This window comes from Camelus bactrianus, chromosome 4 (assembly GCF_048773025.1).
Source record: "Camelus bactrianus isolate YW-2024 breed Bactrian camel chromosome 4, ASM4877302v1, whole genome shotgun sequence".
NCBI lineage: Eukaryota > Metazoa > Chordata > Mammalia > Artiodactyla > Camelidae > Camelus > Camelus bactrianus.
In genome coordinates this window covers 89644668-89663618 of record NC_133542.1, presented here as the reverse complement: position 1 = coordinate 89663618, position 18951 = coordinate 89644668, and the positions used below count along the sequence as shown (strand labels likewise).

Sequence of the window (18951 nt, the reverse complement as noted above, 5' to 3'; positions counted from 1 at the left end):
GGGCGGGGTCTCGGACGGGGGGCGGGGTCGGCCCGCGCGGGCAGGGCGGAGTCATGCGGCTCCGCCCTCCGTGGCCGGGAAGGCGGGGCGGGCCGCCCGGGTAGGCGGCGCGAAGGATCCCGAGCCTGGGCGATGGCGGCGCCCGGCGCGGTGCTGGTGATGGGAGTGAGCGGCTCCGGGAAGTAGGTTCCGGCGGGCTGGGGCGCGGGGGGATGAAGTGGGGAGGCGGCGGCCAAAGCTGCCGCCGTTCCAGACTCTTGGGGATGGGAGGACCCTGGGGAGCGCCCCTCCTTTCCCTTTGCTGATGAGGAAACTGAAACCCGGGCACCTGCTCCCTCTCCCTACTTTCCAGTCTGCTCGCCTTGGAGCGCGTGGAGAAAACTAAAGTCATGCTCTAGACTCCAGGGTCAAGAGCATCCATCTTACTGCTTCAGTATCTTAAGTTGTTGGTATTTAACCCTGGTGGGTACCCCTCTACTTCTCAGGGCTTCTCAGATGGAAGGAGGCACCAAACGGGGTGGGAAAGGGCAGTCCCATGAACATCTGTGTTCTCTCCACAGATCGACTGTCGGCGCCCTGCTGGCATCCGAGGTAATCATTCTAATGCCTCTCAGTCGCGAGTCCCATCATGTTGTCTTGTTGCTTCTCTCCCTTTCCTCCACCCTTTCTTCTGGCCTGAGTGGTTTGTAAACTCTGCACAGACACCTCCATGCAACTTGTGAAACCTAATGGAGCAATTTTTTCTCCTCGGTGATTATAAATAGTGATGGATTAAAAAAAAGGACCTGCAGCAGCCCAGAGAGCAGGGATAATGAGGCAGTGTTACAAACCTCTGCACCTCGGTGGGAGAGGGGTGTCCTCAGGCTGGTGGGCAAGAGGGTGGTGGTGGTGTTTCTACACCAGCCCGTTTGTGTTAGTAACCCCAAGTGGCTGTCCCATGGGCCACCCTACCTGCCATATACATACTTTCACTTTGTTTTTAAAGCTGGGATGGAAATTCTACGATGCTGATGACTATCACCCAGAGGAAAATCGACAGAAGATGGGAAAAGGGATACCGCTGAGTGACCAGGTAAGGTTCATTGTTTTCAGTTTCCAGCACCTATGTTCCAGCTGGGTGACGCAGGTTGAGATCCCTGCAGTGCTTGATGCAGGAGTTCCTGAGTCATGAGATAACTCGTGGACAGTGCTCTGAAAGCCACGTGCATAGCAGGTCTGCCATGTATGTTAGCTTTGGCCCTGAACTGTCTAAACTCAGAGTCAGGAGTGATGCCACCCTCTGCCCCAGCTTGGCAGGATCTTCCAAAAACACTTTGCTAAAGGACTGTAATCTGCAGAATGTAATCCCTGAGGGAGCAGAGGCTCCCCTGTGCCTCATATGTGAGGAAGTGCATCTTCTCTTCCCAGGACCTGTCAGCTGACCATCTCACGAGACCCTGGCATCCATCCCAAAGCTACAGAGATCTTTGCAAACTCATATCTGGCTCCCTGGAGGTCTCCCACTGATCTCAGGGTCAAGACCAAACACCTAAACTCCTGCACATGCACAGTCAGGCTGGACTGACCATGCCCTATTCAGTCCCTTTGGGTGTCCCCCCCTACTGTCTCCACTGGAGCCATCCATGACCCCTTTCAATCACTCCTACCTCCATGCTCCTTCCTGCTGGGCCTTTGAGTCTGCTGTTCCTACTGTGTGGAATACACTTCCCCTTTCTTCTGTTACCCTGCTGATGCTGCCCACCTCAGTTCCCCTGCCCCTTCTTCAGGGAAGCTCTCCCTGACTTACTAGGTAAAACCTCCTGTAATAAACTCTCATGGCACAAGATCCCTTATCATCCTTGGCCCAATTGCAACGTGGCATTTGATGGAGTGAGAATTTGATTAATATTTATCTCTGCAGCTAGATTTTACCTCCAAAAGGGCAGGGACTGTGGCCATTTCTATTAAGCACTGTATATCCCCAGTAAATATCAGAAAATACCTGTGGCATATTTGTAAGTGAATGAATGAATGAATGAGTAGCACCTCATTCCTTTATGCACTGTCATGAGGCCCTTTCCTGGAAAGTCTCTCTCAAATCAGAGTCACAAACTATAGATTCATGGCGTGACTGACTGTAACTCAGGAGAGACTGTGAGGGCAGAGTGGAGGGCTGGGTCCACAGAGCAGCTGAGAGCAGGGCCCCATCCAGGCACACGTGCCAAGGGTGTGCAAAGAGGAGGTACAGAATGGAACCGGCCAAAGAGCAACACTGGTGTTTTCACTTTCGGTGACGTTGGCTCACCCCCAGTTACATCCCACTGTTTTCTCTTTGTCCTGCCTTGAAGCACTGGAGTCATAAAACCACATGAGGTCTAATTCTAGAGCATTCTGAGGGTGCATTTTTTGTTTCAGGGAATGCAGCTTGAGTTTGCGATGGTTCAAGCCTTGAACCATCAAAACTTGAATAGGTAGGGAGAGGGAACCCTAAAAGAGATACAGATAATTAATTAAACATAATAATGATGTTTATTAAAGATAAGACACATAATATAGATAACCTGGCCCCACCACTGAGCTTGTGTGACCTTTGGCAATGGCTTAGTCTCTCTGTGCCTTATTTTCCTCCTGTGAAGCAGGGATGTTGACAAGACCTATTTCATTGGGTTCTTGGTAGGATTAAATGAGATAATATGAAAAAATGTGCAGAGACATGCCTGAAGCTTTAGTAAATATCACTTCATATTGTTGTTGCTAACATCACATCTATATATACATACATGTAACATAAACCATTTCAGTGTAGTGTGTAAAATGTGATTGTGCCAGTGTTAGTGTATTTTTCTCCTTGGTGAGTGCAAATGAAAATTAAGGAAGTAAAGCAACCCAAGTGGATGGATTTTAAAATGGCATTTAAACATCCTTCCCCTTGTTCACCAGTGAGGCTTGTTAAGTGGGCAGTATGGATGGGGATAGGGTGGGGAGTAGAATTCAGAAGAGGAATTTACTGTGCAAAAGAAAAGGTTATCAGTTACTGGAAGAAACATAACAAGTTACTAAATATATTCAGGGGAAGCTGTACAAGTTAGCTTGACTTTAGAGAGAAGCAGAACAAGGAGAGAAAGGGGTAGAATGGCAGATGGTTTACATTTTTCACAAGAGCACAGCAAATCTAAGAGTGAAGGGTGGGTCATAGCTGGGCTAGCACCAATGCCCTCCTGGTTGCCCTGGCAACCAGCCTCACCTTCAGGATACTGGGCTGAAGATCAGGTAGAGTGATGGAGGCAGTGACACAGGTTTGTCTTGGGGTAGAGAGTCTGAGGAGAGTTTGGGGAGGGTTTTGTGCTCAGAAGGCTTAGATTTGAAAGGAAAGAACCTGAGTTAAATGTACCAATGGCTCCTTAAGGCTATTTCAGTTAAACTTCAATTAAATTAAATGTAAATAAACTCCGGTTCCTAGGTTGCACTGCAACATTTCAAGCGTTCAGTAACCACATGTGTCTGGTGGGTATTAACACAGACTGGTGGGTATTAACACAGATGGCATAGGTAGAGAACATTTCCATCAGGGCAGAAAGGTCTGTTGGACAGCGCTGGTGTTGAAAGATAAGCCACCAGGCTAAGATACAGTATTAGCGTGATGGTGATAATAAAAATTATAAAGAATTTTCAAGCTGCCAGTCAGTGAGTCTCCTCTAGGCGCCAGGTCCATACTGTCCTGGCGGCCCACAGTGACACGTGAACAGACTCCACCCTCAAAGTCTATCTGAAAGAGGAGTTTTTGAGAATTTTTCCTGATTATAAATATAGTGCTTATCCTGTATAGAAAATTTGACCAGTGTTGAAAAATTCTTTCACAGAATACATCACTCTTGGTTTCATCTTCCAAAAATATCTGCTAACTGAATTTGAGTTTTTTACCCTCTTTTGGGGGGTACATATTATTTTTACATGCATTCTTTCCTCTGTGGGCTTAAGTTCACTTTTGCACCAGATAAAACTCGTCCATGGCACCTTCTGCTCCCCTCCCACTTTCTTTGCCCTCTCTTTGCCTCCCCCAGTAATGCCGAATACTCTCCTCTTCCATCTGTTCCTCCAAGCTTCATTTAACCATTGTCCCCTTCCAGAAGACACTGCTTCCCTAGATGTTTTCATCAGATCACTGGAATCTTGGGCCAAGGAAGCTTTCTCTGTCCTCATGATGCTCTGATTTACCCCTAAGTGCCTGAGCACTAGGCTGGGGGCTGGGAGTACCCTTTCCCGGCCACATCCCTGCATGTAGGGACTATCAGAAATGAGGTGACCTAGAACATCAGATCCAGCAAGTAGAAATACTCATTTGGTTTATGTTGTTTCCTCCTCTTTTCCCTAAGACTTTGTGTTTGACTTTCTTAAGTTATCATATTGTCTGTAGTAATTATTCATACCTACAGTTCAGTGAATCTGCTCTAATATTTCCTCCATTTTGCCCCAGTTTCTGCACCTGTGAAAAGGAGATCTTGATCACTCCCTTTATTCACAAATGTCAATGAATACAAAATTTGGAGCTTGTGTGTCCAAGTCCTCCCTAAGACCCTGACAATAAAGTCCAAATTCCTTAGCAGGTCACTTAAGGTCTTGACCATATCCCTGATGGTGTCTGTTGACCTTCTTCACATATCAGCTCCCACACCTTCTGCTCACCAGTGCTAAGCTCCTCCCTCATCCATTTACTCAAGAGTCTTGGGAAACCAGCTTTAATGCTCCTGGTCTTGCCCTTCCACTGCTTGGTGGGCCCTACTTCAGTTGAAATCCTCTTTATCCTTTATCCTAGAGTCTGGTCAAAATTGACCTCTTCCCCTACTGTCTTATCATAGCCCGTCTTAGTATAATTCCTTGAGCCCTCCTCACTGCCCTGTGGGTAGTTTAATTGATCATCCACCATCATCGGGCTGTCACTCCTTTGAGGACAGGGACTGCAACGTTCATATTTATATCCCCAGTGCTCAATGATCACGGTAGTCAGGCCCTGTCTTGCAGGCTCAAACCCTGATATGTCTCATATGAGAACCCCAGGTTCACAAGGTTCCTACATAAAACCAAAACTGCCAGTTGATTAACTTACAGGAGAATTTTAACTGCCACATGGCTCGTAACACTCACATTGATCTGATCTCAGAAGCCGACATACAATCAGGCTTCTCAGTGAACATGCAATCAGAAGAGTAGGAGAGTTAGGGCTAAGGTTTCTAAAGGTTTCTAATCCCTTTATAGGAAGAAGTTTGCTACTGAGAACATGATGTTCAAAGTCCTATGACCAGAACCCCATGTCCTCTGGACAGTGTTTAAATCTGCAGTGGAGGCTCCTGCCTGGGGCTTTCACATCCGTCAAGCCTCACTGGGACAGACATGCTTCCTTTATATGTGTAAAAATATGCGGTTCAATCACAGTGATGTCTTGCTAGCCTGAGGGTCACCCTTACTCCTTTGGATGAGTTTATTCATCTCTGCCCCTCTCTATTAAGTGTTGATCTTTAAATTAAAGCCTTTAAGAACAAGCTTATTTCCTTCTTTTCCAAGAGCTTAAGAAGGTACCTCACTGTGGCCCCCCATATGCTGTTAAGAAGACTCCTTAATTTTATGAAAGTTGACATCTAAACAAATCAATTATCAAACACACATACATACACACAAAGTGTCATCATTTCTGCGACTTGAAGCTGGATGCCCACATTTGCATGTAAAACACTCTTGACGTTAGTCCCCTTGATCCTAAGTATACCGCTTTACCAAGTATGTGGCCTGCACTGCCTTTCCTGCAGGCCTGAAGGTACCACATCTTTGTAGGACTGGATCCTAGCTGGGAAACAGCCCATCCTACTGACTGGTGAGTCTTCAAGTTCCAGTCACCCTACTCTGTTGCAACTTTCTGTTAGAGGAAATGTTTTAGAAAATATAGCCAGGAGGCTAAAAAAAATTTTTTTTTAAAGATCACCATATAAATAACAGTGTTCTCACCCCCATTAGTTCATGAATATAGTAGAAAAGCTTGATTATGCACAATAGGAATAGAGGAGAGAAAGGAACTTAGACAAGTCACCCAAAGAAGAACACACCAAATCACACTGTAATCAAAATGACAAAAATTAACAATAAAGAGAAAATATTAAAAAGCAACAAGGAAAAAGCAACAAATAACATACAAAGGAACTCCCTGCTGATTTTTCAGCAGAAACTCTACAGGCCAGAAGAGAGTGAATGGCATGATACATTTAAAGTGATGAAAGGGAAAAACCTACAGCCAAGAATACTCTACCCAGCAAGGCTGTCCTTCAGATTTGATGGCGATCAAAAGCTTTACAGACAATCAAAAGCTAAAAGAATTCAGCACCACCCAACCAGCTTTACAACAACGCTAAAGGAACTTCTCTAGTTGGAAGAGAAAAGGGCACAACTAGAAACAAGAAACGTACGAAATGGAAAAGCTCACCAATAAAGGCAAACATACAGTAAAGGTAGGAAGTCATCCACACAAACTAGTAAGGAGATTAAAAGACAAAAGTAGTAAAATCATCTGTATCCACAATAAACAGTTAAGGGATACACAAAACAATTAGATGTAAAATATGATATCAAAACCAGTAATTGTGAGGAGAGCAGAGTACAAGTGCAGGGTATTTAAAATGCCTTTGAAATTAAGAGATTAACAATTAAAAACAATCATGTATGTGTATATATATAATGACTGCTATATCAAAACTTCTGTTAACTACAAACCATATATATTAGATATACACACAAAAAGGAAAGAGGAATCCAAACATACCACTAAGGATAGTCATCAAATCACAAGAGAAGAAAACAAAAGAAGGAGAAAAAAGACCTACAAAAACAAATCCGTAATAATTAACAAAACGGCAGTAAGAACATACATATCGATAATTACCTTAAATGTAAATGGATTAATGCTCCAATCAAGAGACAAAGACTGGCTGAAAAGATACAAAAACAAGACCCATGCATATGCTGCCTGTGAGAAGTGCACCTCAGATCTAGACATACATACAGATTGAAAGTGAGAGGGTGTAAAAATATATCCCATGCAAATGAAAATCAAAAGAAAGTGGAGTAACAACACTTAGACAAAATAGACTTTAAAATAAAGATTGTTGTAAGAGACAAAAAGGACACTACATAATGGTCAAGGGATCAGTCCAAGTAGATAATAATAATTGTAAATCTATATGCATCCAACTTAGGAGTACCTCAAAATATAAGGCACTGATGAAAAGAATTGGAGATGATACAAACAAATGAAAAGATATACTGTGTTCTTGGTTTGGAAGAATCAGTATTGTGAATGTGGCCATACTACCCAAAGCAATCTATAGATTCAATGCAGTCCCTATCAAATTACCAATGGCATTTTTCATAGAACTAGAACAAAATATTTTTAAAATTTGGGTGGAAACACAAAAGAGCCCAACTAGCCAAAATAATCTTGAGAAAGAAGAATGGAGCTGGCGGAATTATGCTCCCTGACTTCAGACTATACTACAATGCTACAGTAATCAGTATGGTACTGCCACAAAAACAGATCAGTAGAACAGAACAGAAAGCCCAGAAATAAACCCACACAGTTAAACTCAAAATGGATTAAAGACCTAAATGTAAGACCAGATACTCTAAAACTCATACAGGAAAACACAGAACACTTTTTGACATAAATAACAGCAATATTTCTTTGGATCTGTCTCCTAGAGTACTGGAAATACAACAAGATAAACAAATGAGACTTAATTAAACTTAAAAGCTTTTGTACAGCCAAGGAAACCATAAACAAAATGAAAAGACAACCTATGGAATGGGAGAAAATATTTGCAAGTGATGAGACCGACAAGGGATTAATTTCCAAAATATACAAACAGCTCATACTGCTCAACATCAAAAAAAAAAAAAAAAAAAAAACCAATTAAAACATAAGCAGAAGGCCTAAATAGACATTTCTCCAAAAAGACATCCAGATGGCCAACAGGCACATGAAAAGATGCTCAATATTGCTAATTAGTAAAGAAATGCAAATCGGAACTACAATGAGGTAGCACTTCACAGCAGTCAGAATGGCCATCATCAAAAAGTCTACAAATAATAAATGCTGGACAGGGTGTGGAAAAAAAGGAACCCTCCTAGACCGTTGCTGGGAATGTAAATTGGTGCGGCCACTATGGAGAACAGTATGGAGGTTCCTTAAAAAACTAAAAATAGAGTTACCCTATGATCCTGCAATCCTACTCCTGGGCATATATCTGGAAAAGATGGAAACAATGTCTAAATGTCCATCAACAGATGAATGGATAAAGAAGATGTTGTATATCTATATAATGGAATATTACTCAGCTGTAAAAGAGAAGGAAATAATGCCATTTGCAGCAAATTGGATGGACCTAGAGATTATCATATTAAGGGAAGTAAATCAAAGACAATTATCATATGATATCACTTACATGTGGAATCTTAAAAAGTGAGACAAATGAACTTATTTATAAAACAGAACGACTCACAGACATAGAAAACAAACTTACAGCTACCAAAGGGAAAAGAGGGGACGGAAGAAATAAATTAGAAATCTTGGAAAATAACATATACATACCACTATATATAAAATAAACAGTAAGGACCTACTGTGTAGCACAGGGAACTCTATTCAATATCTTGTAATAAACTATAATGGAAAAGAGTCTGAAAAAGAAAATATATGTGTATAACTGAATCATTTTGCTGTACACCTGAAACTTACACAACATTGTAAATCAATGATACTTCAATTTTTTTTAAAAAGAACAAAAAAAGACTTAGGTAAAATTGGACACTTTTGTAGAAAAATATAAATTCCTGTGGGAAAGTAGTTTTGGATGGCCGTGATTTGATGGCACAGACAGTGCTCAGGAACACAGTCTGCTTTTTTCCCCCCAAATAAAAATATAACTTTGCTGATTCTAAAGCATTTGGCTTTAGAATCCAGCTTCCTGCTATCTCAAATGTTACAGTTACCAAAACTGAATCAAGAATAGAAAACCTGCATGTAACACAATGCTCATTAAAGAAATTTAATCTGTAATCAGAGATCTCTCCTCAAAAAAGTCCCCAGGCCCAGACAGTTTTTCAGATGAGTTTTAGCTTAGACTGCTATAACGGAACACCCATAACAGGTTGACTTCAACAATAGACATTTGTTTCTCACAGTTCTGAGGGTGACAGTCCAAGATCAGGATGCCTGCATGGTCAGCTTCTTGGTGAGCACCCTCCTCCTAGCTTTTTACTGCATCCTTACTGGGTAACTGAGGGGGAGGGCAGCAGAGGCAGGACAGAGTGCACAGTGGTTTCCCCAGTCTCCTTATAAGCCGCCCTACTTATTTTATGAGGCTACTATAACCTTGATACCAAAATTTAATGTGGACAAGAAAAACAAATGGAGGTCAGTCTCTATTATATAAACACAAAAACCCTAAATAAAATGGGAGTAGTCAGATGTTTAAGAGCATGGACTTTTAAAGATGCATCATATTTTCTGAATGATAAAGGATGGGGACACGGGTGAGGATATGGTTGGGACAGATATAAAACCAGACTGTGAGTTTAAAATTATTGAATCTGGGTTATGAGCACCATAAAAGATTGTTTTGTACTATTTTGTCTGTTCCTGTGTATGTTTAAAATTTCCACAATAAAAAGTTTGGTTTGTTTTTTTAATGTATTATGGCCAATCAATATTTATCCCAAGAGGATTTCTTTGTGAAACACTCTAGGGTGTCCTTTGTGAACTTCCTCTGCCTTCTCTTTGGAAAAATACAAAATTCTCATAATGTTTTTATAGGAGCTTTGTTTTGGAAGGTTTGAAAAATAGGATTGGGGGCAGCTGACTTATATAAGGGTTTCTGTGAATACTTCTCCACATTTGAGTTCAGAGGCACCTAAAGAATCATGCAGTTCAGTAAAAGATTTGTAAACTTGTCAGAAACAGGGAAAATATATTAACAATGGGGAGATGGAGATGGGGGAGGTTAGTTACATAGTGGCATTTTAGGGCAATTCTTATTGTGAGAAGAGCCTCTGATGCTTGGACTAGGAAGATGCTTTTGCTTAAATGCCCAGGGACTTGACCCTTCAGTCCTGAGTATGGCCTACTTCTCAAAAACACTAAGACCTCTCTGGACCTTAACACTGAAGAACATGATGAACTATGTTCTGTACAAACAGTACCTGGAAAAGCCACTGTGTGTCTGTTTTCTTTCCAGGACAGGATTCCATGGCTCTGCAACCTGCATGACATTTTACAAAGGTAAGAGAGCATCAGGCCTTGGACAAGTCAATGAATAAAGAAAACCCATCAGAAAGTACAGGGCAAAAAACACTCTTGAAATCACAGCCAACCGATCCCAGAGATGGATCCCAGAGATGGAATGCGCCTCTATCAAGTAACCAACAATTTCACATCAGCCACTGACACAACCTAATGGAATCAAACTTCTAGACAAACCCATTGTTACTCGCTGGGAGTCTTGGTCAGCTACTGGCTTCCGAGAGCCTATTTCTTCATCTGCAAATGGAACAAATACAGTTTCTACTCACAGATTGTTGTGAAGAATTAGTGAGGTGAATAATACCTAATACATATAGTAAGTGCTGAAAAAAGTAACTGATGACACCACTGTCATAGCCACATGTTAGCCACCACTGTTACTTCCCTCCTACTGCAAGTTCTGACAACTGCGAAGATCTGGGGTCATCTGTAAGTCAACAGATAAGTGGCCACGAGGGTTGTCCAGCTCTGTAGCACACCTCCGAGCAAACCAGGTCCTCCCTACCCACCTGCGGGCCTGAGCCTTGGGAATCCTGGTTGGGACACGGAGGATAAAGAAGTTGCAGGAAATGGGTTCTAAATCTTCCTGAGATAAAGTTTTATAAATCTAAAACCATCAGGGCCATATATGATATTGGAGTATATTTATGATTTAAAATTCAGTTTGCTTTTTTCACACTGCACAAACATGGCTGGCAGCCCTGTCTTTGTATGGGCTTAGGGTTTTAATAAAGGTTTAGGGTTTCAGGGTTTGAAACTTCCTGCCCACCCGGGTCTCTAACATAAATACACTTGTCAGAGATCAAATATACTGACCTGTGATAGAAGCAGAAGTGAAGATCCTCAGGAGAGCAGATAACAGACCTCCAGGCTCAGAATAAAAAAGCTCTCACTCATGGCCCGAGGGAAGAGCTGGAAGGCTCGGGGACATAAGGTTGTTGCTGATGACTCTCCACCCAGTAGGTCCCCAGTCCACACTGGCCATAGATCAAGGCAGGCCCTTCAGAATTGTTTTGAACTGAACTTTCTACTAAGTACCCAGTCTAGCATTTGCCCTTCACCCCTTTACTTAGTTCCTTCCTGGCCCCGGGGACGGTACACATGGGCTTGGTGGGAGCAGGGCTCACCCGCATGTACGGTCTGGGACCACACTGGATTTCTCTTATTGGTGCCTTGTCGCTCTACCTCTACTTCTGGCTCAGGTTTTTTTCCTTAGCGCATCCCTGGAAGCTTCTCACATCCCACTCACCTTGACCTCACAGGGACTGATGCTCCCTTTTCTCCTGCTTTCTCCAGCTCTGCACTGGTAACTTCCCCAGACTCTTCCAGCACACTGTAGAGTAGGAATGGAGAGAAGCCAGTTGTGGAATTCAAATCACTGAACACCTGAGGAAGAGTCTGAGCTGAGCTGTGTGTAGGATGCCAGCACCTGCTGGCAGCCACCCATGTCCACAAGTGGCAGCTGAGCCACATCCTACCAAGCGGCAGTGTGTGCCGGGCACCTTGATAAACTTCCTCACCAGTTCCATGGGCAGGTACTCTGAGCAGCCCCATTTAACAGATGATAAACTGATGCTCAGGGAGGTAAAACCTTACCCAAGATGGCTCACTAGCTGAAGATCTTTACCTCAAAACCAGGACTGCCTGATACTTGGCCACTATTCGTAACGCCTTCCACTGTTAGAGAACTAGGACTTGGAGTCCTCAAACTAGACCTGACACCAATTATTTTAAATGTCTTCACTCTTTAGCATCTCCCCCTACTTCCTTCCCTGCTTTTTTTTCCTCCCCACAGAGATGTAGCCTCTGGACAGCATGTAGTTCTAGCCTGTTCAGCTCTGAAGAAAGTATACAGAGACATCTTAATACAAGGAAAAGACGGTGCACCTCTGAAGCGTGATGAGTCCGGAAAGGAAGAAAAGACGGCTGAGGTAAAGCTCCTTGTGGTCCATCTGACTGGGTCATTTGAGGTCATCTCTGGACGCTTACTCAAAAGAAAAGGACATTTTATGCCCCCTGAGTTACTGCAGTCCCAGTTCAATACTCTGGAGCCCCCATCAGCTCCAGAAAATTTCATCCAAATCAGTGTGGACAAAAATCCTTCAGAGATAGTTGTTATAATTATGGAAACTCTAAAATGAAGTGAGAATCATTTCTATCAGTGGTCCAAAATAGAATTAGGCGCAAATCTCAATCTCCCATCCCAAACCATGTTGCAGTATCCTTGGTGATAAGTATTCTAGATTCTTCTTAAGGTGAACAAATGACAGTGTGCTGAGATACGCTCGTTTGGGTATATTTTTAGGAATTTGTGGTACTCTTGTCATCATGCTCTGGCACATTCAGAGAAAAGGATAAGAAAATTTGAAAGCACAGCTTTAATTGAAATTTAAATTTGTGTGATCCAATCAAATGATCAGAGGAAATTCTATAATTGATGCTGTAAATCATGACCTTATTTGGAACATCTCTGATCATGGCTGTACTCAAATAAATGAAACTTGACTGTCCTCAGCACCCTCTGTAGACTGGTCTTGAGCAGAGATGTGTATAAAGTTGACCATTCACCAGCAAGTCACGTTACACCACACACCTCTTAATCCTCTCTTTGGATCATTTCAAGATAAATAAAAGGCATAAATAATTCATGGTTTAAAAAAAAATTGGAGACATGGAACTTGACTGAATGAAGTGCAGGACTCAACTGATTTCAGTCTGCCCCCCACTCATTTATAGAAACCCCTGTGATTACCAGTCTGGTTATCAGCCTACCTACCTTCCTGCTGTAAAAGCCATAAATGGACGCTAGGCAGGTGAGGAAGGAACATGAGTTGCTATGGCCAAAACCTGAAACAAAACCTTCCAATGGGCAGCAACGTGCCGGTGGCAGCCAGGTCGGCGAGGCTGTGGGGAGGCTCGAGGTGATGGTGTGTTGCTCGCACACAGCTTACCAGGCACCAGCTAGCAAAGCTGCAACACGGCCAGCAAAGGTTGGGTTTGAGCCCTTCCCCCATGGGACTCCAAGAAGCTTCCTTATCCTTCTATCCTAACCAGGGCCACTGGCTGGTTCTGGCCAGAAAGTGAGTTTGGAACCAATTACCTGTTTTCTTTCACAAGGATATACTTTTTTTTTTGTCTCAGGAACTGCAAAAAGAGTATGTGTATGTAAAGAGTAAAGGGCCCTTCTGGGTGGATGGACCTTGCCTAAACAGATGGGAAGCCCTGGATCTTCCTCTCTGCCAGACTATTTGGGGTACCTCCTGCCTGGTTTAGGTTTACATCAGCATTCATATTCAAGGTCTAGGTCCTAAAGTTGACCAGTCAAGATAATCTGGCTAGATGAGAGTCACCCTCAGGTGTAGAGAAAGGACTCATTCAGCTCAGTGTACTCGGTGAGTCTGTGCTGAGTGCTGTGATGGGCGTTCTGGAGAGCTCGAGGACCCATAACACAAAGCCCCGGCTCTCAGGGAACCTACGCTGGAGTGGAAAGACAGAGCATCTTCTATCCTCTGGTACCAGCTGCAGTTCTCAGTGAAGGCAGTTCTTCACAAAAAAGAATTTTCAGATATCCTGCTAGACTTTCAAGTAGGATCAAACGAAAAAGGCTGTTTATAATTATAGGAACATTGAATCTAACTCTCTATTACATATAAATAAAAACATTTTCGCAGTTTTAATATATACTGAAATTTCCAAGACTGCAATAAAGGGAAAATGGTATTCTACTTTATTTTTAACTTTACTAAGAGTTGTTTACCATTTCAGAAAATCACAGTGAATTTGTCAGGAATACAACCATCTACATCCACCTGCATTTCTAATTCTTTATTGTCAGTGATCTACTGATGGGCAAAGCACCAAACTAACTCTACTGTGTTCATCTACTGTAGCCATGTCCAAGCATCACATACTGAGACCCACTGGTTTATTACACATCACTTTCCCTTTTTTCCTCCCTTCAGAGTTAAAGTATCATATTATTTGCTTAGGTAAGTCTTATTAGGAATTAATTTCACTTCAAGATGACAAAGGGGGCATGAGACAATAGTTATTTAAAAAAAAAAAAAAAGAAGATGCTGGTGGGGCTGAGAACCATGGCTCTGATCTTCCCAAGAATGGCCACAGGGAGGGAGGCTGCAGTGTGGGCCAGTACTGCCCTCTTGTGGCCCTGGGGGACATACAAGCACAAACTGCTCTCCCACCCTTAAGAACCCTATCTAGTTGCCAAGGGCCAAATCTCTGGGTCAGAGGCTGTGGAATGCTGCTCCCCACCCAGCCCTGACCACACCCCTGCCCAGCCTCTATGACCGGGGAAGAAGGGGCAAGTGAGAAATGTTTGCAGTGGTTCAAAAATAGATGCCAACCGAAGATTTCCTCAGTCCTGCAAATACCACGTTAACACACCCTCTGGTAGGACTCCCCACCACCAGAAAAGATGTTTAGCTTAAACATTCTCCTCTTCTATTAAATGGAGTCACCGCCTGCCTCATAAAGTTAAGGGAACTGAGACAACACATGCAAAGTGCTGAGACTGAAACACAACATACTAACTGTTCAACAAATGTTAGCTCTTGTATTACTTGTCATCCCCTGGCATCTGAGGCCAGAGGCTGAAACTTCTGTGTGAGAACTTAGGAACCCCTTCTGAGTGAGTCTTCAGTCTTTGAGCTCTGATAGGCCTCCTCCCTGCTTCCCAGCCCTTGGCCAGGTCAAATCAGACAGAGTCTGAGATGATGTCCTTGAAGCCCAGGGTGACTGGGCAACCTGCTCAACAGCAGGCTCTGGAATCAGGACCCCAAAAATGCTGGGCTCTAGGTGCAGCACTGGGTCACGTACAAGGTACCTGTCACCACATGCTGTCAGAGGTCCAGTACTCATGTCCTGTGCCTCACTAGAGACTGCTCTGATGAGCAGACTTTTCAGTGGGTAGGAGTACAAGGGAGAAATTAAAATAGGCTGACTTAATGATACCATCAAGTAGAGATTTTAATTTTCTGAAACTGTAATATGCAGGTTTATTCTCCATTCACTGAGTAATTGGATTGGAATTGAGATTGGAATATTAACTATTATGGGCATTAATGAATGCCCAACAATTACCAAGGAAATATTTGATTGATTAGACGTCAGGCCCACAAGCTGGGTTGGGCATCAATGTTTCAACCCCTACAGAATCTCATGTGAAATCTAGCCTGGAGCTGATTTCCATGTAATCTTGAATCTCTCCAGTGGAGCTTCCCCCCCCAGCAACCAATCTTAGATGCTGTGGGAAATTTAATTTCACTTTGTGGATGAAGGTTGAAAAGTCATGGGCCATTGCTCAATAGGACCCTAGACCTCATCACTTGTGAAAGGACGAGTCAGTCAATGTAGCAAACTTCACTGTTGTCTTACTGGAAAACAATGCCACAGCCACCCCAACCTTCAGCAGCCACCACCCTGACCAGTCAGCAGCCGCAAACATCAAGGCAAGACTCTCCACCAGCAAAAAGATTACAACTCACTGAAGCTCAGATGGCTAGCATTTTTCAGCAGTAAGTATTTTAATTAAGGTATGCACATTGTGTTTTAGACATAATGCTATTGCATACGTAATAGATTACAGTATAGTGTAAGCATAACTTTTATATGCACTGGGAAACCAAAAAATTCATAGGACTCAATTTATTGCAACATTAGCTTTATTAAGGTGGTCTGGCACTGAACCCACACAATCTTCGCAGTATGCCTGTATTACATAATTTCATTTATATGATCCAGAACAGGTAAATCCATAGGAGACAGAAAGCAGATTAGTGGTTGCCAGGAGCTGGGGTAATAAGGGAGGAATGGTGGCTGCTTAATGGCTACGAGGTTCCCTCTTGGGATGACAAAAAGTTCTGGATGATTGTGATGGTAACACAACACTGAATGAATGTACTTAAACACCACTGAACTACGTATTTTTAAATGGTTACAACAGTAAATTTTGTTATATCTGTATTACATTTTTCAACAAAAATGAAAATCAAAGGCCTTCTCTTCTCCCGACAAGAGCCAAGCCTTTCTCACTAACCTTATTACCAAATGCTAATAAGACAGCCGACTAGAATGCATGCTTCTTTTGGACAGACTGTTTCGCCAAAGGTGGGTGCTCGGTCAGGTGTACCCTGTTCCTTCTACAGCATTCAATAAGCAGATGAGTCCCTAGTTCTCCCTTGAGAGAGAGTGAACACTGGAGAACAAAAATGTGCTCCTCCAACATTTTTCCCCTTCAGGGATCACAGTGTGTGTGGTAGATTAAGACAACCACAAATTCTATGACATCGTACCCAGCAAGCAGCTGGGCCTATGACCCTTAAATCTGGGCAAGCTAAGACTGCTTGACCATCAGAATATGGGACAAATGGCACTGGGGCAGTTGGGGGGCCAGACTTTAAAAAACTGACAGCTTTCCTTTTTCTTGAAATACTTGCTCTTGAAACCTATCAACCATGCTGTGAGGAAGAGAAAGCAGCCCTGCAGAGAGGCCCACGTGGAGAGGAACCAAGACCCCGACTGCACTCCTAGATGAATACACGTAGCAGTTAAACAGCTACGTGAACAAGCCCTCTTGAAAGCCACATCTCCAGGCCCAGTCAGTCTGCTCCAGCAGTATTCACCAATCCTCACCAAACTGCTCATTCATCAATAAAGTTAACCACTGGTTTTGCTCTAAGCCACTAAGCTGTGGAGTAGTTTGTTACGAAGGAGCATTAGATAACCACAACACAGTGGAGATTCCCTTCCCTCTGTGGAAAGGAGAGGAAAATGGGTCTGAATAGCTTTTTTAAAAAAATCTAGCTTGAATACACAGCAATTACTCTATGTATCCCATTGAAGAATTAGGGCCCACATTTAGCTTTGGTCTTCCAGCGGAAACTATACTGGGAGCTCCTGTGTGTGCCTAGTTCTGTTCTAAGCATAGTGTGGTAAGCAAGGCAGGCTGGGTTGTGGACCTGGGACAACTTATGTTATAACTAGGGAGACTGAAGCACAAATGTTAACGTGTGTAAACTGGAATTACAGTCTGAGGATGTGCTTCGTCACCATCCCAGCTCTGGAAAAAATCTCAGCCTCATTCTATTCAATTTCACTGAAGCAATGATGTTGAGAGTGGGGTGCTTTCCCTCTATTTCTGAAAGGGGTGACCACAAAAAGTAGTTCAGACGGACTGGGAAAGTACCACTGCTACTGACAAGGAAAAGCAGCTCTAGCTGAGGAAAATGATGGCTTGACAGACAAGGAAACCCTCTCCCTCACACTTTAGTCAGTGTAACAAACGTGTCTGCCTGCTTGTCTAGATCTATCTATCAAATCTATTCTGGGGAGTAAAGCTAGTGGTAACTTCTTTCTCTTTGTAGTTTCTGGGAGAAAACAATTACCCGATACTCTTCTCCTAAGTCAGGTCCTCCTCCACACACGCAAACACACATGCTGCAGAGCTTCCCATCTCAGAATACAAAGAGCAGACTTCCTCGACACCACTGCCACTCCCCTCACCAGTTACTGCCCCCATGTCTCTGATTCTCTTTACTTCAAAACTCTTATGTCCTGATATTTTCTAAGTCCACTCTAACCAGAATTTTGCCGTCATCACCCTTTAAAACCTCTATCATAATCATAGAGGTCCTTCCCTTTACTAAATCCAAAGGTTAATACTCGATCCATGATGAGTACTTGAAGCAACAGCACTTAACAGTTCGTTCACCATCTTTCTCATACAGAAAAAGTTTCTCCACTTGCTTTCAGAGTACCTGTCTGTTCATGTCCTTTGCTGGTTTTCTCTCAATCTCTCTGAACTGGAAGCTAAGAGTGAGACAGGGCTCAGTCTTCCCCAAATGTGTTTACCAACACTCTAAAATTCATCCAATCAGGATTTCTCAACCTTGGCACTATTAACACTTTTGGACCAGATATCCTTTGTTGTGGAAGGCTGTGCCGTGCATCTGAGAATGTCAGCAGCATCCTTGGCCTCTACTCACTAGATGTCAACAGCAGCCTCGCCAGATGTTGAAAGGGTGTCTCCAAACCTTGCCAAGAGCCCCCTAGGGGGGGTAAAATCACTTCTATGAAGAACCACTGATTTAGTTCCTTGGCTTTAAATACTACCTATATATATTGGCAGCTGTACAACCTGTCTGTAGCCTGAAACTCTCCTCCAACTGCCTTCTCATTATCCCCAATTATGTACCTAATCAAGTACGTCTCACTTAACATATCAAAACTAGACTTCTGATGAACACTTCTCCCTGGAAGTCTCTACCTTGCTAACTCCGCGTGCCAACTCTCTTGCTCTTACCCTCACGCTTTTATCCATCAGTAAAACCTACTGGCTTGGCCTTCCAAATTACCCTAAATCTTTCCACTTCTTACCACCTCCACTGCTACCAATCCAACCCAAGCTGGTATGATCTCTCATTGAAATTATTACCTCCCAACAGTCTCTCTACTTCCAATCTGTCCCCTTAGTCCAGTGGCTCTCAATTGAGAACCTGTTAGAAATGCAAGTTCTCCTTCAATCCTGGGACTAGTAAATCATAAACACTGGGGATGGGACACAAAATCTGGGGTATCAAGTCCTCCACATCAAACACCTGGAGCACTCCCGGTCC

At 43.1% G+C, this 18951-nt stretch overlaps 1 protein-coding gene across 3 annotated transcripts; it reads left to right on the top strand.

The window, feature by feature from the left end:
* Positions 1-40: 40 nt before the first annotated feature.
* Positions 41-17015, top strand: IDNK (IDNK gluconokinase). Of its 3 annotated transcripts, XM_074363125.1 has the most exons (6): positions 41-182; positions 561-591; positions 986-1072; positions 10254-10297; positions 12114-12249; positions 15731-17015. In XM_074363125.1, the coding sequence occupies exons 1-6, from the start codon at positions 133-135 to the stop codon at positions 15854-15856; spliced, it is 474 nt and encodes a 157-aa protein (XP_074219226.1). In that variant the 5' UTR covers positions 41-132; the 3' UTR covers positions 15857-17015. The 3 variants fall into 3 exon arrangements, with proteins under 3 accessions (XP_074219226.1, XP_074219225.1, XP_074219227.1); XM_074363124.1 differs by lacking the exon at positions 15731-17015 and having other exon boundaries at positions 52-182; positions 12114-14390; XM_074363126.1 differs by lacking the exons at positions 41-182; positions 15731-17015 and adding an exon at positions 9202-9251 and having other exon boundaries at positions 12114-14390.
* The last annotated feature ends 1936 nt before the right edge of the window (positions 17016-18951 follow it).